At 39.9% G+C, this 24,490-nt stretch overlaps 1 protein-coding gene across 3 annotated transcripts in view; it reads left to right on the forward strand.

Moving 5' to 3' along the window:
* The window catches only part of UMAD1 (UBAP1-MVB12-associated (UMA) domain containing 1), a 339,161-nt gene that overhangs the window by 17,018 nt on the left and 297,653 nt on the right, over positions 1 to 24,490 (forward strand). For all 3 annotated transcript variants that reach the window (XM_065939072.1, XM_065939073.1, XM_065939074.1), the window contains exon 2: positions 12,344 to 12,443. In XM_065939072.1, coding sequence (XP_065795144.1) covers positions 12,362 to 12,443 — 82 coding nt within the window. In that variant the 5' untranslated portion in view covers positions 12,344 to 12,361. The remainder of the gene's footprint in view (positions 1 to 12,343; positions 12,444 to 24,490) is intronic.

Here is a 24,490-nt window from a genome sequence, read left to right on the forward strand (position 1 = left end):
GGGATCCTTAAAGCCTTGTTTTGGTGAAGGGCTCCTCCTTGTGGCTCCCTAGGCATCTCCCCGCTCCCTAGAGGTGCTTTTAGACCAGTCCTGCACTTTCCTTCCTTCCTGTCTGAGACTGGGCTGGATTCACCCTTGGTTATCTGCCTGGCATTTGAATTTTCCCCCTGGATTATACTGAAGAGGCCAGTTGTATCTGCAGTTTTGAAATGTGTAACAATAAAGTCAAGTTAATATTTTAGTCCTGGTATGGCAGCCAGGTATTATATGTTGGAAAATGATGAAGAAATGGTAGAATCCACATCCATTTGCTGATAATTAAAGGGATGTATTTTATGGTATACTTTGAGATCTTAGAAATCATGATATCAATCCCTGAACTTTCGTTTTCCATTTGAAATTCCACTGATGTTTGTGATTTCAGCTACCACTTACATACCAACATCTCCCAAATTCCAGCTTACTCCTTTCATTGGAGCACTGGGTCCTATTTTTCCAGCTGCATTTTACATATTTCCATGTGGACCAGTCGTTGTTTCCCTATATCGAAACCTGTCTGAAATGGAGTTCATCATTTTTTTTTTTTAACCGTCCTTTTCCTACTTTCTTTTTCTTATTCTTAATGTCACTTTCTTTGCTCCCTCAGGCTTGAAACGTCCATCATCTTTTATTGATTCCTTTCCATCAGTATTTGTAGAGTTGAGTCACTAAATCCTTTTTCACAATGCTGTGCATTCCTTCTTTTTCTATTTTTTAAAAGTTCTCCAACTTCAGTCTAGCCCCTTTCACTACGGCGTTTAACTTCCTGACTCCACTTTCTCAATCAGCCTCTCAAGCCTGTTGTATTGTATTTTTATTGAAGTGTAGCTCTTTACAATGTCATGGTAGTTTCAGGTGTATGGCACAGTGATTCAGTTTTATGTGTTAATATATACACATATTTTATATATAGATGCTTTTCCAGACTCTTTTCCATTATAGGTTATTACAAGATGTTGGGTTCCCTGTGTTCTAAGTCAGTCCTTGTTACCTCTTTTCCTTATAGTAATGTGTGTGTGTTAATCTCAGACTCCTCATTTATCCCTTCCTGCTTTCCCTTTTGGTAACCATACGTTCATTTTCTATGTCTGTGGGTTTATTTCTGTTTTGTATATAAGTTAATTTTTATCGTTTTTTTTTTAGATTCTACATGTAAGTGATATGATATTAATATTTGTGTTTCTCTGACTTCACTTAATATAATCTCTCTAGGTACAGACTCTTATTTTAAATTTTAATTTTTCTGAAACATTACTTTCCTCAAGAGCCTAGACTACACAGTTCAGTTCAGTTCAATCACTCAGTTGTGTCCGACTCTTTGCGACCCCATGGACTGCAGCACGCCAATAGGATTCAACAAACCTTGGTTAGCCGCTCTGGGTATTCTAGATTTTCTTGATTTTTTAGCCCTTTCAGTCCTTTGTTTTTAAGATTTTTTTTTTAATATGGGCCATTTTTAAAGACTTTTGAATGCGTTACAGTGTTGCTTCTGTTTCATGTTTTGGTTCTTGGCTGCGGGGCATGTGGGGTCTTAGCTCCCTGAACAAGGGTTGAACCCACACTTCCAGTGTGCGAGGTTGAATCCTTACCCACCTGACCCCCAGGGGAGCCCCTCTGCTTTCCCTTGGGGTCTGCTGCTGTTCCCTCTGTTCCCAGGGAGGGGAGCCCCTCTGCTGTCCCTTGGGGTCTGCTGCTGTTCCCTCTGTGCTCCCAGGGAGGGGAGCCCCTCTGCCCCCCTCAGCACACTGCTCTTTGTTCCTGGTGCCCCTTCTTCCAGGAGGGTCCTCCCTCTTCTTCCTGGCTGACATCTGTGCCCATCAAATGAGGTTAAACTCAAGGCTGCCGTTGGTAAAATGTAACAGGGCTCTTCTCGTTCTCATTGAGCCTTCTGGGATGTTTTGTACTGTTTAACGCTGTTGGAGGTAATATAATCTTTTATGATTAAACTGTCCAAAGCATGGACTTTTGTCTTTTTTGGTCTCTCTTGGAATAAATTAGGAAACTTATTATTTAGATTTTATTACTTTTGTGTAACTATGCAGTTCACAACTCATCATACAGAAGAAGAGGAAGGTTAAACATGGTTCAAGATTTTAGTTTTTCAGCAGTATAAAATTTACTGGATTGGTTTATGTCAGTCCTACATAGACATCTTAGTATATTTACATCATCTTAGTATATTTACATCATCTTAGTATATTTACATTATCAAGTAGTCTATTGAAACAAGATGATCAGATTGTGAAAATCAGGTTACCTTTAGTCCTTTTGTCATGGGTAATATTATTTAAAAGATAAATCTTTGAATAAATAAGTACATTATAAATACATATATAAATATATTACTTGTGCTACCCACTTTCCCTTTAGAGCAGTAAAATCTGCCCTGCATAGAAATCAGAGTAGCCTTCTATATGCAGTCTGCAGTCTGTGTATCAGTAAAAGTGAAGACACTGTCCTTTCATTTTTCAGTTTTATGTGAGTGCATAGAGAAAGGGGCATCTTGCTTCGTATATGAAGGCTGCACCTGTAACAACACAAAGTGGTTTAAGAGATTGGAGACAATGAATAACTCAACTACCACATTTATGAGCTTCCCTGGTGGCTCAGATGGTAAAGGATCTGCCTGCAATGCAGGAGACCTGGGTTTGAGACCTGGGTCGGGAAGATGCCCTGGAGGAGGACGTGGCAACCCTCTGCAGTACTCTTGCCTGGAGAATCCCCTGGACAGAGGGGCCTGGTGGGCTATGGTCCCTGGGGTCTCACAGAGTCTGACAGGACTCAGCGACTAAGCACAGCACACTGCATTTATGTAACACCTAGAGTATCACGCTAATAGTTTAAAAAATAGCTTTATTGGGGTATTATCAACAGAGGATGAAGTGCACGTGTTGGAAGTGTACAATTTGATGAGTTTTGACATGTCTATATCTCCTGAGACCATCACTCCAATTGAGATAATGAATATATTTGTCACCCTCAAAAGCTTCCTTGTGATCCTGGGTAATTCCTCCCTCCCATGCTCCCTCCCTGTACCCCCCATTCCCTAGGCAGGCCCTCGTCTGCTTTCTGTCACTTTAGGTTAGTTTTCATTTTCTAGAAGTTTTTTGTGGTCTGGCTTCTTTCACTCAGCCTTTTTTTTTTTTCTTCCTTCCCAAGATTCATGCATGTTGTAGCATATCTTAGGCCTTCATGCCTTTTTATTGCTGAATAGTATTATGGGTATGCTACAATTTGTTTATTCTTTTATTTATTGTTGAACATGTGGGTTTTTTCCAATTTGGAGCTGTTACCTAAAAAACTGCATAAAGTTTGTGTATAAATATGGACATACGCTGTTGTTTTTCTTTGATAAATACTTAGAAGGAGAAGGTCTGGGTCATATGGTAGGTGTATGTTTACCTTTTTTTTTAAGAAACTGCTGCATCGTTAACCAGAATGGTTGTACCACAGCATCCAAGAGTTCCAGTTGCTCCACATTTTTGTAAACAGTTGCATGGCATGCCTTTTACAGTGTTAATATTTTAAAGGATATTTAGTGTTATCTTATTGAGATTTTAATTTACATTTGCATGTTGACTAATGATGTTGAGTATCATTTAATGTGGTTCTTTGCCATCACATATCGTCTTTGGGAAAATGCCTGTTCGCAGCTTTTGCCCAGTTTTTATTGAATTTTTTCTCATGATTGAATTTTAAGAATTCTTTATATGTTCTAAACGTGTGTCCTATTTCAGATTTGTGATTTGCAAGGCTTTTCTCTCAACCTGTGTCTTGGGCAGTGACAGGCACTTCATTCCCCTCTGTGTGGAGGCAACTTCAGGATCCCAGTGTCTGGGGATTAGGAGGCCTTCTGGGCTGGGTCCCAGCTCAACCAGAGAGTAGTGTTGCTGCTGGGGATAATGGCTTTTTGAGAATAAATTTTGATATTTCTCCCATCTATAAGTGTAAAATTTACTCACCGTTGACAATTTCTACAGTGCTGCAATCGCATCTAAGGAAACGAGGCAGAAGAAGGCCACTGTCAAAGCCATGTATGTCAGAAGCATGCATGCTTGGGGCTTCCCATCTGCTTGGCTGGGGGCACCAGGACTGCTACAGGGCCTCTCTACTTTGGGGGTGGGGCTCCTGAATCCCTCTTAGTTTTGCTCAGGATTGCCTTTGAAATGGGACAGGTTCTGGTTGCTGTTTATTTCCTTAAATATAAGTTGAGCGCTGCATTTGTAGTGCCCAGTTAGTATCTGGCCTAAGCACGCACTTTATATTTTATGGCTATTTCTTAAGTGAAAGTCTCGAACATGGATGTTGTGGAATTAGCAAGTGTCTTCAGAACAGAGAGCTGAGCACGGTTTGGGAAAGCGGGGATTTAGAAAGATGAGCATGAAACTGATCAAATGTATCTTGACTAATACTAGGAAATATTCTCCTGAAGCCCAGCACGAATGCTTTGTTACGGGCTCCTTGTCTTTGCTGCTTTGTTGATGAAAAGCATTCAGTTGTGGTGCCCAAGAGACTTGGTTTAAACTTCTAGCCCTGCTGTTTACTAGCCATGTACATTTGCATCCATACCTAACCCGCTTCAGTTCTTTGATTGACATGTTGTGAGTAATTATGTGTACCTGGTGGGTGATGGTGAGATGGTAGGAGACGAGTCTTTAAGGCATTTTGGTACTGTGCTTGACAGCTTGCAGAAGCCTGGCAGATGTTACTCCCTTTCTCTTGCCCAGTTTCTCGCCTTCCGTGGGGTCAGAGGATCTGGCGGCTGGAGTGGTGACCTAGCCGTCTAACTTTCCTGCTGGGGGACCAGCTCGTAGAGGGAAGGTGGTAGAGTGGTACTGCCAGCCCTGCTAGGATACATTTTTATACCACTTTGTGTTTTTAATGATACAAAAAATACCATGGAATAAAGATAATTTGTTGTAGATTTTAGTGTCTCCGGACATAGCCTTTTCATGCACAGAGTGATTACTGTAAAGCTATATGGTTAGACTGAATTAGGCACCTAGTGGAATGAGTCACTAATGTCAGCAGCGGTATTGATGGTCCAAGGGAATCCCAAGAGTTGGATTGTGAAATTGGCACCGTGTTCCCATGGAAAAACATCTTGAAGGAGTTAAGGCAGTGGTCAGGTAGGCAGAATAGCAGGTGTGAGGGTGATGGGTACTTTTGTAGCAATTTTAGAGCAATTTCCAGTGGATGTTTGTAGCAAACTCGTCTTTGCTGCCATTCCGAGTTCTTGTATACTGTCTGTACTGCCCTTTTCCTATTCCTGACCTATTTCTTCCATGCCTGGATAGTTCTTAACTTCTTGGAACCTAAGTTTGCTCTCTTTCTCTGATATGTTTGGGACTTTCTGATGTTCTAAAGTGACAAACTGTAATACTATCCATTGCCACAGAAGTCGTACTGTTGAGAGCCTGCTGCAGCCTGTTTAAGCCTGTGTATTGTTTTAACTTTTTTTTATAGGTTATGAAGAGCTTAAATGCTTCACTTAATTATTTGAATTATAAGTTCTGTACAAAATACTTGAATTTAACAAGATTTTTGCATTACTGCTGAGTTTTGTGTGAATTTTATAACAGTGTATGTAAACTTTGGAGGCTTGAGGATGACTCATGAGAACTGCTTTTCTGATTTTTATGTTTGTTACATTTCAGTCTTATGGCCAGAGATGAAAATGTATTGAAGCTTGAGTCCTTCTCTTAAAGGCTTTTCCTTTGTTGTTAGAACAGGAATCACTTTTCGTTTTTTTTCTAGCTCTAAAGTTTACTTATTTTATTCTCTACCTTCTTTTTTAAAAAATTATTTTTTAATTGAAGAATAATTGCTTTACAGAATTTTGTTGTTTTCTATCAAACCTCAACATGAATCAGCCACAGGTATACATATATCCCCTCTCTTTTCAACCTCCCTCCCTTCTCCCTCCCATCCCACCCCTCTAGGTTGGTACAGAGCCCCTGTTTGAGTTTCTTGAGCCACACAGCAAATTCCCGTTGGCTGTCTATTTTACAGATGGCAATGTAAGTTTCCATGTTACTCTTTGCACACATCTCACCCTCTGCTCCCCTCTCCCCTTATCCATAAGTCTATTCTCTGTGTCTGTTTCTTCATTGCTGCCCTGTAAATAAATTCTTTGGTACCATTTTTGTAAATTCTGTATATATGTATTAGAATATGATATTTGTCTTTCTTTTTCTGACTTGTGTCACTCTGTATAATAGGCTCTAGGTTTATCCACCTCATTAGAACTGACTCAAGTGCGTCCCTTTTTATGGCTGAGTAATATTCCATTGTGTACCTGTACTACAACTTCTCTATCCATTCATCTGTCGATGGGCATCTAGGTTGCTTCCATGCTCTAGCTATTGTAAACACTGCTGCAGTGAACAATGGGATACATGTGTCTTTTTCAAATTTGATTTCCTCAGGGTATGTGCATAGGAGTGGGATTGCTGGGTCATATGGTGGTTTTATTCCTAGTTTTTAAAGGAATCTCCATACCATCTTCCATAGTGGCCGTATCAATTTACATTCCCACCATCAGTGCAAGAGCATCGCCTTTTCTCCACCCCCTCTCCAGCATTTATTGTCTGTAGACTTTTTGATGATGGCCATCCTGACTGGTGTGAGGTGATATCTCATTGTGGTTTTGATTTGCATTTCTCTAATAATGAGTGATATTGAACATCTTTTCATGTGTTTTAGCCATCTGTATGTCTTCTTTGGAGATATGTCTGTTTAGGTCTTTTTCCCACTTTTTGATTGGGCTGTTTGTTTTTCTGGCATTGAGTTGTGTGAGCTGCTTGTATATTTTGGAAGTTAATCCTTTGCCAGTTGTTTCATTTGCTATTATTTTCTCCTATTCTGAGGGTTGTCTTTTCACCTGGCTTATAGTTTGCTTTGCTGTGCAAATGCTTTTAAGTTTAATCAGGTCCCACTTGTTTCCTTTTGTTTTTATTTCCATTACTCTAGAAGGTGGGTCTTGGAGGATCTTGCTTTATGTCATCAAGTGTTCTGCCTATGTTTTCCTCTAAGAATTTTATAGTTTCTGGTGTTACATTTAGGTCTTTAATCCATTTTGATCCATTTAATCCATTTTGTATATGGTGTTAGGAAGTGTTCTAATTTCATTCTTATACTTGTAGCTGTCCAGTTTTCCCAGCACTATTTATTGAAGAGGCTGTCTTTGCCCCATTGCATATTCTTGCCGCATTAAGGTACCCATAAATGCATGGGTTTATTTCTGGGCTTTCTATCTTGTTCCATTGGTCTGTATTTCTGTTTTTGTGCCAGTACCATACTGTCTTGATGACTGTAGCTTTGTAGTATAATCTGAAGTCCAGAAGGTGGATTCCTCCAGCTCCATTCTTCTTTCTCAAGACTGCTTTGGCTATTCGGGGTCTTTTGTGTTTCCATATGAATTGTGAAATTTTTTGTTCTAGTTCTGTGAAAAATGCCATTGGTAATTTGATAGAGATCACATTGAATCTGTAGATGGCATTTGGTAGTATAGTCATTTCACAATACTGATTCTTCCTACCCAAGAACATGGAATATCTCTCCATCTATTTATGCCATCTTTGACTTCTTTCATCAGTGTCTTATAATTTTCTGTGTACACTTCTTTTGTCTCTTTAGGTAAGTGTATTCCTAGATATTTAATTCTTTTTGTTGGAATGGTGAATGGGTTTGATTCCTTAATTTCTCTTTCTGATTTTTCACTATTAGTATATAGAAATGCAAATGATTTCTGTGTATTGATATGTATCCTGAAACTTTGCTAAATTCGCTGATTAGCTCTAGTAATTTTCTGATACTATTTTTAGGGTTTTCTATGTACAGTATCATGTCATCTGCAAACAGTGAGAGCTTTACTTCTTTTTTGACCTAAATTCTTTTTCTTTCTTTTTCTTCTCTGATTGCTGTAGCTAGGACTTCCAGAACTATGTTGAATAATAGTGGGAGACTGACAGCAGGCCCAGAGTGAGGGCAGTTCTGAAATTCCACTGAGCAGGCATTTTAGGGGAACCCCCCACCTTGGGTTGGAGAATGTTAATTAATTATTCTCATCTTTCACCCTTAAATATGCCCCCCTTTGTTTATTGAAAGGTTTCTTTTCTCTGTGAGGCTCCAGTTGGACTCTAGCCTGCTTCATCTCTATACCTTCACCCTTTGTGTCCTAAGTGAAGGGCTTCCCTGGTGGCTCAGTGGTAAAGAATCAGCCCGCCAATTCAGGAGACTCGGGTTCCATCCATGTGTCGGGAAGATCCCCTGGAGGAGGGCATGGCAACCCACTCCAGTATTCCTGCCTGCAGAATCCCATGGACAGAGAAGCCTGGTGGGCTACAGTCCATGGGGTCTCAGAGTCAGACACGACTGAGCAACTAACATACACGCACACATATTCACGCCAGCTGAGGCTTTAGTATCAGATTGGTGACTGTGTCCTTGACTTGTCCCTTACCAAGACTGAGTTTTAGACATCTGCTGTTCCTTCAGAGGATTTCTCTGCTTTACTTTTAGCTGTTAGGGTTGAGAACTTAGTTGCTTCTTCCAACCTTTTAAGTCTTTGAATGAACTTTATTTTCCTATATTCCTGCCTGTAAGCCAACCAGTTCTTTTCTGATATCATTTCTTTCTTGAATCAGTTTCTTTTTTTATCTTATTCAGCTTTTTTTTAATCTCATCCCTTGTCTTTTCATCTTTTCCTGTTGCTTTTCCATTTAATCTTGTTTTTTCTTTTTACCAGATTTAAAGGCCATGTCTCCTTATACTGTTTTGAGGATGCCAAACTTTTCCCAGACTTTTCTTATTGCTCCATCATTATATCCAGTAAGCTCTGTCTTTGCAGATTTTATAGGCTCTTCCTTTTCCTTTACTGAAATATTTTCTTTTTTACACAGCTTGTGTTTTTCTTCTCCATATATATATATATTTTTTTAATTTTAGAAAGTGAAACCTGCCAGATATGTTTCCAACAAACCGACTCCTTTACCATCTACTCTGATCTACAACTCAGGGCAGGTTGACCTACACAAATACCCAACCAAGCAAATCTCAGTTTCCAGAAGGCTTTTGATCAGATAAAATCTTGGCTTACCCTCCCTGCTTGATGTTCTGGTTTTGTTGTTGTTCAGTTGCTCAGTCTTTGCGACCCCATGAACTGCAGCACGCCAGACTTCCTTGTCCTTCACTGTCTCCCTGAGTTTCCTCAAACTCGTGTCCTTTGAGTCGATGATGCCATCCAACCATCTTGTCCTTTGTCATCTTCTTCTCCTTCTGCCTTCAGTCTTTCCCAGCATCAGGGTCTTTTCCAGTGAGTCATTTCTTCACATCAGGTGGCCCAAGTATTGGAGCTTCAGCTTCAGCATCAGTCCTTCCAATGAATATTCAGGACTGATTTCCTTTAGTATTGACTGGTATGATCTCCTTGCAGTCCAATGGGGTTCTCAAGAGTCTTCTCCAACACCACAGTTCAAAAGTATCAATTCTTTGGCACTCATCCTTCTTGATGTTCCAACTCTCATATCCATACATGACTACTGGAAAAACCATAGCTTTGACTAGACAGACCTTTGTCAGTAAAGTAATGTCTCTGCTTTTTAATAACAATTTCTAGGTTGGTCATAGTTTCTCTTCCAAGGAGCAGGTGTCTTTTAATTTCATGGCTGCAGTCACCATCTGCACACCATCTGCAGTGATTTTGGAGCCCCCCAAAATAAAGTCTGTCACTGTTTCCCCATCTATTTACCATGACGTGATGGGATCAGATTGCTATGATCTTCATTTTTTGAATGTTGAATTTTAAGCCAGCTTTTTTACTCTCCTCTTTCACCTTCATTGAGAGGCTCTTTAGTTCTTCGCTTTCTGCCAGAAGGGTGATGTCATCTGTATATCTGAAGTTATTGATATTTCTTCTGACAGTCTTGATTCTAGCTTGTGCTTCATCCAGCTTGGCATTTCTCATGATATACTTTGCATGTAAGTTAAGAGCAGGGTGACAATATACAGCCTCTATATAATCTTTTTGCAGTTTTGAACCAGTCCATTGTTCCATGTCGGGTTCTAATGTTGCTTCTTGTCCTGCATACAGGTTTCTCAGGAGGCAGGTAAGCTGTTCTGGTATTCCCATCTCTTGAAGAATTTTCCCCAGTTTGTTGTGATCCAAACAATCAAAGGTTTTAGTGTAATCAATGAAGCAGAAGTAAATGTTTCCCTGAAATTCCCTTGCTTTTTCTACAATCCAGAGGATATTGGCAATTTAATCACTGGTTCCTCTGCCTTTTCTAAATCCAGCTTGTACATCTGGAGGTTCTCAGTTCATGTACTGTTGAAGCCTGGCTTGGAGTGTTTTGAGCATGGTCTTGCTAGCCTGTGATATCAGTGCATTTGTACAGCAGTTTGAGCATTCTTTGGAATTGCCTTTCTTTGGGATTGGAATGCAAACTGACCTAGTCCTGTGGCCACTGCTGAGTTTTCCAAATTTGCTGGCATATTGAGTGCAGCACTTTCACCGCATCATCTTTTAGGATTTGAAATAGCTCAACTGGAATTCCATCACCTCCACTAGCTTTGTTCATCTTGATGCTTCCTAAGGCCCACTTGACTTTGCACTCTTTGATGCCTGGCTCTAGGGGAGTGAGCACACCATCATTGTTAACCAGGTCATTAAGATCTTTTTTCTATAGTTCTTCTGTATATTCTTACCACGTCTTCTTAATATCCTCTGCTTCTGTTAGGTCCATTCTGTCCTTTATTGTGGCCATCTTTGGATGAAATGTTCCCTTGGTATCTTTCTTGAAGAGCTCTCTATTCTTTCCCATTGTTTTCCTCTATTGTTTTCATTATATAGTTTTCCTCTATTTCTTTGCATTGTTCACTTAGGAAGGCTTTCTTATCTATCCTTGCTATTCTTTGCAACTCTGCATTCAGTGGGTATATTTTTCGTTTTTCTCCTTTGCCTTCCACCTCTTCTTTTTTCAGCTATTGGTAAGGCCTCCTCAGACAACCATTTTGCGTTTTTGTATTTTTTGGGGGAGGTTTTGATCACTGTCTCCTGCACAGTGTTATGAACCTTGTTTAGTTCTTCAGGCACTCTGTCAGATCTAATCCCTTGAATCTATTTGTCACTTCCACTGTATAATCATAAGAGATTTGGTTTAGGTCATACCTGAATGGCCTGGTGGTTTTCCCTACTTTCTTCAATTTAGTTCTGAATTTGGCAATAAGGAGCTCGTGATCTGAGCCACAGTTAGCTCCTGGTCTTGTTTTTGCTGTTTGTATAGAGCTTCTCCATCTTCTGCTGCAGAGCATAATCAATCTGATTTCAGTATTGACCATCGGTGATATTCATGTGTAGAGTCATCTCTTGTGTTATTGGAAGAGAGTGTTTGCTATGACCAGTTCATTCTCTTGGCAAAACTCTGTTAGCCTTTGCCCTGCTTCATTTTGTACTCTAAGCCACACTTGCCTGTTACAGCAGGCAAGTTTGGTCTTGGATATTCTGACATGGGCAGAATATATGAAACTGAAATGTGGGGCACTTGATGCCACCAGGAATTCTGCTTTGCTGTCTCTTGTATCGCTTTGCTCAGAATGGTACGTGTTCTCCCAAATTCCCTTTAGCTTCCTTCCAGTTGTTTTCTAGGAGTTGTTGCCCTGCCCAAATACATAAAGCTGAATGTACACAGATGGAAGGACAAAGAGGAGAGAGGGGGAGTGTGTGTGTCTGTAGGGGGCAGTGCACAACAGTCTCACCAGTACAGATATTTGCACTGACAGGGATTTAAATGTGGCTGCAGTTTTGCAGTGAATTCAGCCCTTGGGTGTCTGAATCAGATAACCAGCTCTGGACGGTGTGTGTAGTGCCTGCTTTTCTTTTCTCAGGTGGCCTCAGCTTCATGAGGCATGATAAGAAATCTGGAGAGGTGTTTTTGGGTTGCTTTTTTTCCCCTTTCCTCAGTCCAGTGTCCAGTTAATGGTTAGTGGGATCCTTTCAGACTTGTTATTATCTGTTAATTTTAGTTTTACTTGTAGTGTTTTCTTGGATTATTTCCTACACGTTCAGAAGTTGAGAGAGGTTGCAGGATTCAAGGCACACAGGGTTTGAACCTGGAAGTCCATGCTCCCGATATTCTGGTTTGTCTTCTGATACTTCTGTTACCTAAAGAGGGCTTGTGTTCTTAAGTTTGGGGATCGAATTCCTAAAAGTCCTTATTGTGATCTCTTTACATTTGGCTTTTTACTAAGAAGGGTGAGAGTTTCAACTGAATTTGACATTATATGGTGTTTGCTTCTATTTCAGGTAACAGCAGAAGCAGCAATGTTTCACTTCTTCAGAAAGCCTCCAGAATCTAAAAAGCCGTCGGTACCAGAGACAGAAGCAGATGGCTTTGTCCTTTTAGGTGAGTGTTTTTAGGATTTTGTTGTTGTTGTTAGTGGCTAAGTCATGTCTGACCCTTGCGACCCCGTGGACTGTAGCCCACCTGTCTCCTCTGTCCATGGGATTCTTCAGGCAAGAATACTGGAGTGGGTTGCCATTCCTTTTTCCAGGGGATCTTCCCAACCCAGGGATTGAAGCTGCATTATTAGATGAATGATTTTTGCTTTAAAAGATTACTTGAAAAGTTATATGATTGATTTTTTAATATTTTTCTACTAATTCCAGAATTAGTTGATGTATATAAAATCTATAAAAATATGGATCATTAATCACTTGAAATATTGTCGTCAAATCAGACTTTTCTTGTATATCAGTTCGGGTGTGTCCTTCAGGTTCAATTTATAAAATCATCCCATTTTTTCTATCCAGTAAGTGAGTCATCCTTTTTAATTACGAAAAGCCAGAAGTCTTGAAGAATTCTTGATAAATTCAAATTTGAAGAAGCAGGGCTTAGTGCTGCTTATAAATTAGCTTCTGAAATTAAATTAGGCATCCAGTAAATAGTTGCTGAATGAGGTACGTTAATTTTTTTATTTAAGTAGAGTTGATTTACAATATTATATTAACTTTCAAGGGTAGAACATAGTGATCGAATATTTTCACAGATTTAGTGCCAATAAATATTACTATAAGATAATAACTGTTATAACATAATGGCTATAATTATGCTGTACAGTATATCATTGTTGCTTATCTTTTTTTTTATATATAGTAGCTTCTATCTCTTAATCCCATACCCCTAATTTGCCCTTCCCTCTCCCTTTTGGTAACTATTTTTTTTCTGTATCTGTGAGTTTTTCCTATTTTGCAAATGCTTCATTTGTATTATTTTTGTGATTCTGCATTTAAGTAATGTCATACAGTATTTGTCTTTCTGTGACTTATTTCACTAAACATATTGCTCTCTGGGTCCATCCACGTTGTTGGAAATAGCAGAATTTCACTCTTTTTTTATGACTTTTTATTCTTTTTTCTGTGTGTGTGTGTGTGTGTGTGTGTGTGCATTGCATCTTCTTAATCCAGTCGTGTGTTGCTAAGTACTTGGGTTTCTCTGTCTTGGCTATTATAGATGGTGCTTCTGTGAGCTTTAGGGTACATGTATCTTTTTGAATTAGTGTTTTCATTTTTTCCAGCTACATACCCACGAGTGAGATTGCTGGATCATATGGTAGCTCATTTTTAGTGTTTTAAGGAACCTCCATACTATTTTGCATAGTGGCTACACCAGTTTCCATTCTCATCAAGAGTTTTGAAGTACACTTTAAAATCTAAATATGTTAAATAGTGTCTCCTAAATCTTAAGACTAGTTTATTTTCTGTTATAAAATTAACACCTGCTAGTTGTTATGATTTTAGTGGCTTTAAAAAATATTCCTTTCAACCAGATATTATGCTTTTCCCAAGGGGAATTCTGAAAAATGACATTTTCTTCATGGTATTTGCCAGTCGCAAAGAGGCAGTCTTTGGATAGTTCTTCCCAGCAGTTGTCTTCTCATAGGGCGTTGAGGAGGAACTAAAACCTAGTGTCCGCTTGTAACACCCGTCCTCGTCTACCTGGATGTCCTTCTGCCAAATTCAGCTCCTTATCTGAGAGGATTTGCTCTTGACAGTATTTCTCAGGGTCTCCCTTTGTAGATTCTGTTCCCTACCTCTTCTCTTTATATATTGTTTAGTCAGTCCGAGGTCCCCTGGCGTTGGCAGAGGCTGTGTGTCTTGACAACTGGAAGACGGCTCTTTGAGTTTGCTGGTTGTGTTGAACCTTGAGGCTAGGCCTTCTAAGAGCCAGGCTCACACCACGCCTCTGACCCCACGTGTTCAGAATGGGTGGGTGGATCTCTGCCTCTTCAGCACTTCTCTTCAGCATCTGGCCTCTTGCAGTAAGGACACGGGGGTTTTACCCCTCTGGCCCTCTTCCACTTCTTGGCCTTAATCTCTGGGAGACCAGAGGAGAGTTTTCTTTGTAGTTAAATGTTACCATAAAATACCCGATCTTTTCCACAGTCACGTTCTGGTAGGCCTGTGGGTTCCTGGATCTGCTTCTTGGGGCATGGAACAGGCGCCGTAGCTAAGAGTGGTGAGAGCTGTTTTCTCTCTGACCGGATCCGCTACGTCTGAGGCAAAAGGAGTGGGGCATAGTCTGACCAGGGTGGGTGGTATTTCTGGGGAGCCTCCTGGCTGGGATAAGGGGGGTGCCACCAACCCAGCTGTTTCTCTGGCCCTTCTTACAGTGTCAGGAAATTGTGCTTTGGCTTCTAAGACAGAACCGGCTCTGTCATCCCCCACTTCTGTTTCTAATGCTGCCAGCATTGCTTCCCTTTTACCTGACGAATTAGCCCAACTAACAGAAGAAACTTCAGGGGTGCGTCTGTTCTCCTGTGATGTTTCTGCCTCTTCAGGAGTTTCACAGTAAATTCTTCTTTCAGAGATTTGCTCTAGCAAAGCCTGATTCTTGTATTTCTTGTATTCTTGTATTTCTTGTTTTAGAACACCTCTGTAGCCTGGAGAAAGGCATGCGGCCCACTCTAGTATTCTTGCCTGGAGAACAGAGGTGGACAGAGGTGCCTGGTGGGCTGCAGTCCGTGGGGTCCCATGGAGTGACACAACTGGAGTGACCTAGCACACAGCTTTAATGCACATGTGGACAGCTGTATTTTTCTGTTGTCTCGTGATTAGAAATAGTGCCCTGACGTGTCTGTGAGCACGCACAGCTTCTGCAGCTGTACTTGGAGAACTCTGGATCCGTCTTGCCTTCCTCTGTGGCCTGCCACTTGCAGCATTGCAGAGACAAGTTTTAACCACAGCTGCAAAAGCTGCTCGGGCTGCTGTTTCTAAAATCTCCTCCAGTGTCTGGTAGCTTATAGCATGAAATATTTCACTGCCTGTCTTATAACTACCCCAGCAGGGGCCCTGTTTCCAGGGTGTTCTGCCCCAACTGGTGAAGCTTCTGTTGTGGACCCTGCCTTTCTAAGAAAGAGTAGTTTAAGTAGTGGTCTTTAACTGAGGCTCAGAAGACAGAAATGCCCAGATTTGCTAATTCTTGAGGGAACCTGCAGCCATTACCTCCTCAAGTGTGGCTTCGCATATCAGCTGCTCCGTCTGAATCGTCTCAGCTCTGATGGTGCCTTTCCCATAAGCTGACACGCTGCATGTTGAGGGTTTTCACAGGCCATCGTGGGCTGAATGGGATTGGTGTCAGCTCCCGCATCGTGGGTCCTGCGGTTGAACAGTGACAGTGAGGCATCACTTCTGCCCCAGGCTCAGGACTGCAATTTAATTTCAGGTGCGGCGGGCACCACACCCTTGTTCCAATGGTCCAAGCAAGAGCAGACCCCCGCATGTTGACTGAGGCCTCCTGGTCCTTCAGCTGCCGTGTCTACTGAGGCTTATCTCGGTTTAGTGCCATTGTCTTCCCCAGGTGTAAAGCTCCAACCTCTCCACCAGTTTCCATGAAAAATCCTTGGGTTACTACTGTTCTATGATTTTTTTTCCTCCTAGAATCTTCCAGAAAGTTTTTTGTTTGTTTGTTTTGTTTTTATCTCCTGCTCTCAGGAAGAAAAGGAGAGGACAGAGTGCTCTTCTTGCACCTGATGTTTTTTCAAGTTTAGCTCAGAATAATCTTTATGCCAAAGTGGTATATTTTGGGTTGGTGTCTGCCACCCTTCACCATTTGGGGAAGTTACAAAACCTCCCTGGTATTGTTTAGCTTATTTAGAAAATGAGCATGATAACAATAGGGTTATTGAGGGGATTAAATGAGTTAATGTGTGTAATATGCTTAGGAGAACACTTTGAGTGAGGTGGTCATCTTATCTCTATATACAGTGCATGCTAAGTCGCTTCAGTCATGTCCAGCTCTTTGCAACCCCATGGACTGTGGCCTGCCAGGCTCTCTGTCCATGAGATTTCCCAGGCAAGAATGTTGGAGTGAGCTGTTATGCCTTCTCCAGTGGATCAAACCCAGGGATCAAACCCATATCTCTTATGTCTCCTGCATTGGCTGGTTCTTTACCACTAGCGCCACCTGGGAAGCCCCCATATACAGAAGAGGACTTGAAAAAGTTCGCCAACTTACATGGGCCAGATCTGGAATTAGCCCAGACATTCTAACTTGAGAGCATGTCCTCTTAACCACTAAGCTATCTATCTTTTTTTTTTTTAAGTCATATTATCATTTTAAATTTTGAGACAGTAGTGACATTTTAAGCTCTTTTTAAAAATTTAAGTTGTGTTCAGTAATTTTCAAATATTCCTTAAGTAACTTTATTATTGAATGGGATTAAAATAAAGTGCAAAGGAGAACAGGATTAAATGCCAGAGAGGTATAAATACATCATGTCTGCAGTTTAACTATCCCTGAGTTCCCTAAACAATTTTTAAAAGACAAAGTGCTATGCTTTTTTGTTTTCTTTTTTTTTTTTTTTTTTAATAAAAGAGGGTTGGTTGTGTTATACATAAATCTGGTTTTAATTTTGGCTGCCTCAGACTTTCCACTGTTTAATATTTTAAATACTTAAAAATATTACAGTAAACTATAATCTCCTTAATGAAGTTGAGATTGGAAGATAAAGTCAGCTCTCTATTTCCACAAAGTTCTGCATCTATGAATTCAACCAACTGCAGATTGAAAATATTGAAAGAAAAAAAATCCAGAGTGGTCCAGCAAAAGCAAAACTTAAATTTGCCACGTGTCTAGCAACTGTTTACATGGCATTTATATTGTATGAGGTGTGATAAGTGATTTAAAGCATACAGGAGGGTATGCATTGGTTATATGCAAATACTGCACTGTTCTCTTTAAGGAACTTGGTGAGACGCTGCAGATTTTAGTAGGGGTGCTGCAGAAACCTAGGGACAGCTATACACTGTTGAGTTAGTAAAATATCCTTCCACAGTTAAAGCCTTAACTGAGAATTGACCAATAAAAGTCAGGATAGATTATTCGGAATGTAGTTAATTATCTTAAAAAGTAAGATGGTAATCTCTGTTTTTTAGAAACTGGTCTGACCTAAGTTATTCTTTTTATCATATGGTTCTACATTAACTTACATAATATCTACTTTTTCTCTCAGAGCATGCTCTATGTATGTGTAAAATATTTTGAAAAATATCACATAGGTCAAATGATAGCTGTGAACTACTTTTATCAACATGACTGCATCCTTTGGCATATGTGTTTTGGTTATCATGTGTCCACATATCTTGCTTTCTCCTTTTGTGCAGTAGATACTTTGCAGGAAAATAATTGTATGTATGTGTTTTTGTGTGTTTATTAACTTATAAATGATACAAGTAAATGAAGACTTAGATTATATCTATACCAACAACTTCTTCAGTTCAGTTCAGTCCCTCAGTCATGTCTGACTCTTTGCGACCCCGTGAATCGCAGCACGCCAGGCTTCCCTGTCCATCGCCAACTCTTGGAGCTTGCTGAAACTCATGTCTATCGAGTGGGTAATGCCATCCAGCCATCTCATCCTCTGCCATCCCCTTCTCCTCCTGCCCCCAATCTGTCCCAGCATCAGGTCTTTTCCAATGAGTCAGTTCTTCATATCAGGTGGCCCAGGTATTGGAGTTTCAGCTTCAGCATCAGTCCTTCCAATGAACACCCAGGACTGATCTCCTTTAGGATGGACTGGTTGGCTGTCCTTGCAGTCCAGGGGACTCTCAAGAGTCTTCTCCGACTCCACAGTTCAAAAGCATCAATTCTTCGGCACTCAGCTTTCTTTGTAGTCCAACTCTCAAATCCATACATGACTACTTGAAAAACCATAGCTTTGACTAGACAGACCTTTGTCGGCAAACTAATATCTCTGCTTTTTAATATGCTGTCTAGTGTGGTCATAGCTTTTCTTCCAAGGAGCAAGCATCTTTTAATTTCATGGCTGCAGTCACCGTCTGCAGTGATTTTGGAGCCCAAGAAAATAAAGGCTCTCACTGTTTCCTTTGTTTCCCCATCTGTTTGCCATGAAGTGATGGGACCAGATTCCATGATCTTAGTTTTTTGAATGTTGAGCTTTAGGCCGACTTGTTCACTCTCCTCTTTCACTTTCATCAAGAGGCTCTTTAGTTCTTCTTTGCTTTCAGGGTGGTGTCATCTGCACATCTGAGGTTATTGATGTTTCTCCCGACAATCTTGATTCCAGCTTGTGCTTCCTCCAGCGCAGCATGTCATGTGATGTACTTCTGCGTATATGTTAAATAAATAGGGTGACAATATACAGCCTTGACATACTCCTTTCCCATTGGGAACCAGTCTGTTGTTCCATGTCTGGTTCTAACTGTTGCTTCTTGATCCGAACACAGATTTCTCAACAACTTCTTATCAGTATGGATTCTGTAGAATTTGTTAGACTGTCATCTTACTTGGCCTTCATAACGTATCTCTAAAAAGGTTAGAGTAAATTATGTTGTTAAGGATATAAGTTATCTGTATTTCCCCCTTTGACAATACCTGTTCCCTTAGACATGCCTTCTGACTTAACACAAATAGGGTTGAGGTCACAATTATTAGATGGTATTGCTGAAGTAAACACCCCGTGACTTGAAACTCAGGGTCCAAGCAGAGCCTAGGCTCTTTTATTGATAATAGGGATATATGGGCTGCTTTTACAGAATTAACTCACTTTTGGACAGAAAGCTTTTTCCCTGTTAGGGTTTCCAAAGTTTTTAGCCTTTGTAAAATGTTGAGTGTGCTAAATAATAGTAAAGAAATTAAAAACAAAAAGGCCTGGTGGAAAAACATCCTTTTGCTTTAACTAGTTCCTATTCTCATAAGGAGGTAGTAACTATTTGTTCATTCAGTAATGAAATCAAAATAATCCTCTAGGGCACTCATTTTACACAAAAACAAATTGCAGTTTTCTTTTGTATCACTGGGTGGCGGTTTTTCTTAGTCTTAACACTACTGTTTAAAACCCCAGCAAGCCTGGTACTATTTGTAATTACCAGGGTTTTCTTCTGTTATGACATGTTTAATTGTACTTTTAAGACATTATCTTTAGGTTGATTACAAATTTACTACTGTAGTATGCAACCTCTTAGTTATTTTAAATTAAGAAAAAGGGTATCTGTTGCCTAGATGTTGGCATAAAATCCTTCCAAAACTAAGACAAAGGCATGAATTAGTTTATTATATTATAGAAAAAAGGAAAAATAACAGCAACCAAGAGAAGTGACAGAAAATAAAGTGGAAAGGATTATTGTACGTTCACCAACATTGGTGACCAAACAGTGAATATAACTTTGGAGCAGTCAAAATGAAATTGGGCAAACACCATTAAAGAGATTAAAGGAATTGGGTTACAGTAAAACTAAAGTTCATCATGTTTTTCAGAATATGCAGGTGCTTCTTAAAACTATGGCCTAAGAACTTCTAGTTTCCATTAAGCTAATTATTTTGTAAAACTGATTGAATTTAGACTCAGTTTAGTAATTCACCACAGCTTGGATTTCATCTTTTAAATACTGACACTGAAGTATGTAGTTTAGTCTCACCTTCTGTTTGCCAGTTTAAATGATAAATCAGGTTTTGGGAAATAGTGCGTTACTTTTAAGACTATCTCCTACTGAATTCCCCATGGTGGGAATCATTGAAACCATGTACACACACTGAAGTTAAACTGTCACATTTTTATGTGGAACTTTTTAGGTAGTGTCTTCATCTCTGTACTGTTGCCTTTATTTAAAAGTGGGAATCTAGTGGTGTGTAATAAAAATTTACATTCCAGAGAATGAGGGACAGTAAGTCAGTGTGATTCTGTGTAGGACTGAAGGCTTTAATGAAAACAATAATGACAGAAACGAAGCAGATTTTCACCATGTGTTTCCCCATCCTTACAAGAGAAGTCTAACATCTTAAACAAAGGTGTTTACGGGTTAAAAAAGCAGCCGACCCTATTAAGATCTGCTTACCCATGTATTGTGTTATTCAGAAAAAGTCAAATTGCAATGAATTTACTTGGCAGTCTTTCTGTTTTTTCTCTTGACCTTTCAATTCTAAAGGAAGTATGCCAGGATTTTCAACTGAACTCATAGCGCAGTTGTTTATTTTCCCATTGAGAAATGGTGAGTCGTGTGTATAATGGGTAAGAATTAACTGAATTTGCACATTCGTTGGTTCCTAATTCTGGTTCATCTAGTGGCATTCAGAGGTGAACGTGTTGAGGCCGGGCTGACCCATGTGGGATGTCCCACCCTGCCCCGTCTCCTGAAGGGTGCAGGATGAGAGCGGGCTTCATGGGGAGGGACAGAGATGTCCCCCGAGCTGAGAGGCAGCACAGGGCCCTCCGCGGCACACACTCAGCTGTGAGTTGTGAGAAAGGCACTCATTCTTCACTGGGGCTCAGAAGACTCGGCCGACTCAAATGCGAGTTGGGGATCTGTCTCCCTAACTCAGTGAGTCTAACCTTGTGAATTAGGGGGCACTTTGCAAAAGTACTGGTGCTGGCGCTTCACCCCTGCATTCTGATTAGACACACGTGGGGTTTGGCCCAGACGCTGACATTTTTTTCCTGAGTTTCCCCAGATAGTTCTTGTGTGCATGCAAGGCTGAGAAGTGCTGCAGTTCACTCTTTATCGTTTAGTCATGGACACCATCAAATCATGTGTTAAAACACTTTGAAAAAGACCTCGTAAAAATACAAAAGTTATAGTTTCTCTTCCACTGCAGTTGAGCCATAAACAAAAAAAAATGACAAAATTTCTAGGTAGAACATACTTCTTTTCAAACATTAAATAAAGAGCAGAAAGATTCAGATATTTAATGAATGAAATTGGTTTATTAAATATATTTGACACTTAAAACATTGTTTTTAGTCAGTAAAGAAGTTGAGAAGCATTTTGTTATATACAAATATTAATTCCAAGTGGCTTGTAATTCTTTTTGCCTTTGGCCATAGGGTATCTAATCTAGAGTAACTTTAGGTAAATTTATTTGACAAATTAACATCTGTGTACTCTTCAGAGCCACTCTGATGTATTTTTTCTTTGAACTGAAGTCATCAGGCAGTCAGATTTTTAGTCCACTCTTTGGGGTAGTTGACTGGTTTACGATGGTACTGTTTTCTGAAGGTCACTTTTTCAGCATAACTTCAGTAGGCAAAAAAATTCATGCGTGCTCACAATAGTCCATAAGTGGGTTTCCTCTAACATTTACTCAGAGGCTTTCATAATGTTATGTCTTCCACATCTGAGATCACTTAACTGAAAAATTATGATGAATAGCTTTGATAGTTTCACTTAAAGTTTATTCTTATTTCATTCCATTAAGGAAATAATGAGGATGAGAATCTAAGTAGAATGTACACTTACGAGCATTGTAATTTGTTCTAGTAATTTAGATAGGGTTGGAAGTCCTAAATATTGTCTTGCTAGTAATTTTAATAATGCTGTGGTATTGTTTTATATTTAAGTGGTTGTCTTACTCAGTTATCTGTTTTTTCCCATTATATGCAGCCAAAGCATATTATGAAATGACGAGTTCTTACTGAGGTCACACATTAATCTTTCCAAATGTGAATTTCTGAGAATGTGTCTTCTTTCATCATATCATGATAGAATTATGATGGTACCTGAAAATAGCATTCTCTAGAAAACAACCAGAAGAAAAGCTTTTTTAAACTGTTGTTTTTGTTCTTCATATTTAGTACATAAATTTAGAGCTTATCCATTGGTTAATAACACTGTATTACATTACATATTGTTATTCAGTCACTGAGTTGAGTTCTTTCAAGAATATACTTCACTTTGGTTCTCCTAGGAGCCTTTGAGATCTGATGAAGTTACTAAAACTCATACTACAAGAAAAACATCTTAAATTAGTGTAAGATGGTCTTTTCTTGTTGTGGTAGTCATCAGGTGAACATTCTTGAGCACTTTCCTGTCCTGGACACTCTGCTCCTTGTTTAAAAAAGAATGCATATTTATGGACTTGACTCATAGCTAGTGAATCTTTGTAACTATAGCCTAAGAATCAGCATTTTTTAAAAAAGCATTGCAGGTGATTTTGATGCAGGCTAATATTGAGGATCATTGGAATAATTCTTTTATAAGGTGTAGTAGGAGAGCAAAACATTTTCAGGTGGTGAGCAAGATTGTAAAGTATGTGCATTCAGAAGAAGCTGGAACATATTCAGGGCCAGTAAACAGTCCTTCAGGTGAGAGGGTATGTCAGGGCCACTGGTGAGGAATTGGTCTAGAACTGGGATTTGCAATGGGCCTGTGTACCATTCTGGGACATTAGAATTCTCTCCTGTTGTCAGTAGTGAGCTATCAGATATCTGACCATTTAAAAAGAGTGAAGTATTGTTTGGGTTTTTATTTTATTGGGAATTTGTTAATTTAAAAAATGGAGCTAATTTAATAATTTAGGAATTATTTATTAATGAAAAGAATGATCGTCTCTTGAGCGTATCACTGAGAACGTGTGCACACATGCTCATACCAGGCGGGCTATGACACGGAAACTGAGCCAGTGAACTGTGCGGGGCGCCGTGCTGCAAGCATCCTCTCAGACCCTGCCATTCACCTTCTCTGCATCCTCTAGTTTCAGTATAGTAGAGGAATAGATAGGAATAGAAGCTACTAGTTTTCCTTCTATATCTCTTTCTCTTTATTTCTTTGCTAGTGGCATTTTATCTGGCCATGTGGCCATTTTGTGGTTGGATGTGGAATTTTGATGAAATTTCTGGCCCATGTGATATAAAAAGGAACGTTGTACTGCAGGTTTTATGGAACCTTTTAAAAGCACAGCTGGTGTGTACCTTCCATCTCTCCCCTGCCCCTAACTTTTCTCACCCTGGAGCCTGGATATGATGGTTTGATGGTGGACAAGCCGCCATCCTGGATCACGTAGACTAGAGAGCATTGTGAGGATAAATGAAGAATGAGTGGGGAAGAGCCTGAGTCCTTAAAAAGACGGTGGAGTTGCCGTAACAGCCCCATAATGCTTGCCTTTGAACTGCTTTTTTGCGAGACTGGGATAAACTTCTGTGTGAGGCACTATTTTATTTTGTCATCTGCAGGTGACCCAAACCCTAACCAATACAGGTACTGAAACTGGAAACCATAATATTCAGATTCCAAGTTCCATCATTTCCTTGCTGTGGATCATGCAGGCTCCTTAGCCTTTCAGCCTCATTTTCCTTCCATATAAGAAGTTAATAGCATTATGGCTTCCTCACAACATTGTTAGGGAAGAGGAATGAGAGGAAACTTCACTTACAGAAGTCAGAATAAGAAGTTCACTTGCTAATCCTGATGAGCTCAGCGACGTGCTAGGGAGAATGATTCCGAGCCAGCCTCTCTGGGCTCAGCTGGAGAGAACGCAGTGATCATTACTACTGTAGATTGTAGGCAAGGGAATGGTAAGCAGCCTGTGACCCATAGGTCACTCACCCTGGAAGGGCACTGCATGCTTGTGTGATGAGTCCAGCAGATAGTCCCATTCATATCCACTAAACGCCGAAATGTTCAAAGTGTGCATTAACTAGTGGAATGTTATTAAAGAATTGAGAAATGTTGCTACACTCTGGTTATCAGTAAGTTAGAAACTGATTCATATTTCCTGCTATCAGTATTTCTATCAAAAATGGCATATACTTTTATGGCAATGCATATATGTGTGTGTATGATAATTTTAATGAGAAGCATAAGTGTACTGTGCTAAAGCTTTACGTGGTAGTATTAATGACTTAAAGGCATCATTGTTCTGAGATTTTTTTCGGTATTCAAAGTCAAATAGCTCAGCCCTAAACTTATGAAATGACTTATTTTTATTTCTGGCATCTATTATTTCCTGATGCACAAGCTGAAAATATGCTTGGCAGCGCCAGAGGAAAACTATAACCCTTAAAATAGTTTGATGGGTTGCTTAAAGGAATTGATAACTGTGATAACCAGTGATTGTCCTTGTTGCTACTGTGTTAGGGGGTCTTAGCCCTGATGAGTTTGAAGGCCTGAGTGGAGTGCTCTGGAAGCCTCCTGAAATTATAAGCAAAATACTGTATTTTT

This window comes from Muntiacus reevesi, chromosome 6 (assembly GCF_963930625.1).
Source record: "Muntiacus reevesi chromosome 6, mMunRee1.1, whole genome shotgun sequence".
In the NCBI taxonomy this organism is placed as follows: Eukaryota; Metazoa; Chordata; class Mammalia; order Artiodactyla; family Cervidae; genus Muntiacus; species Muntiacus reevesi.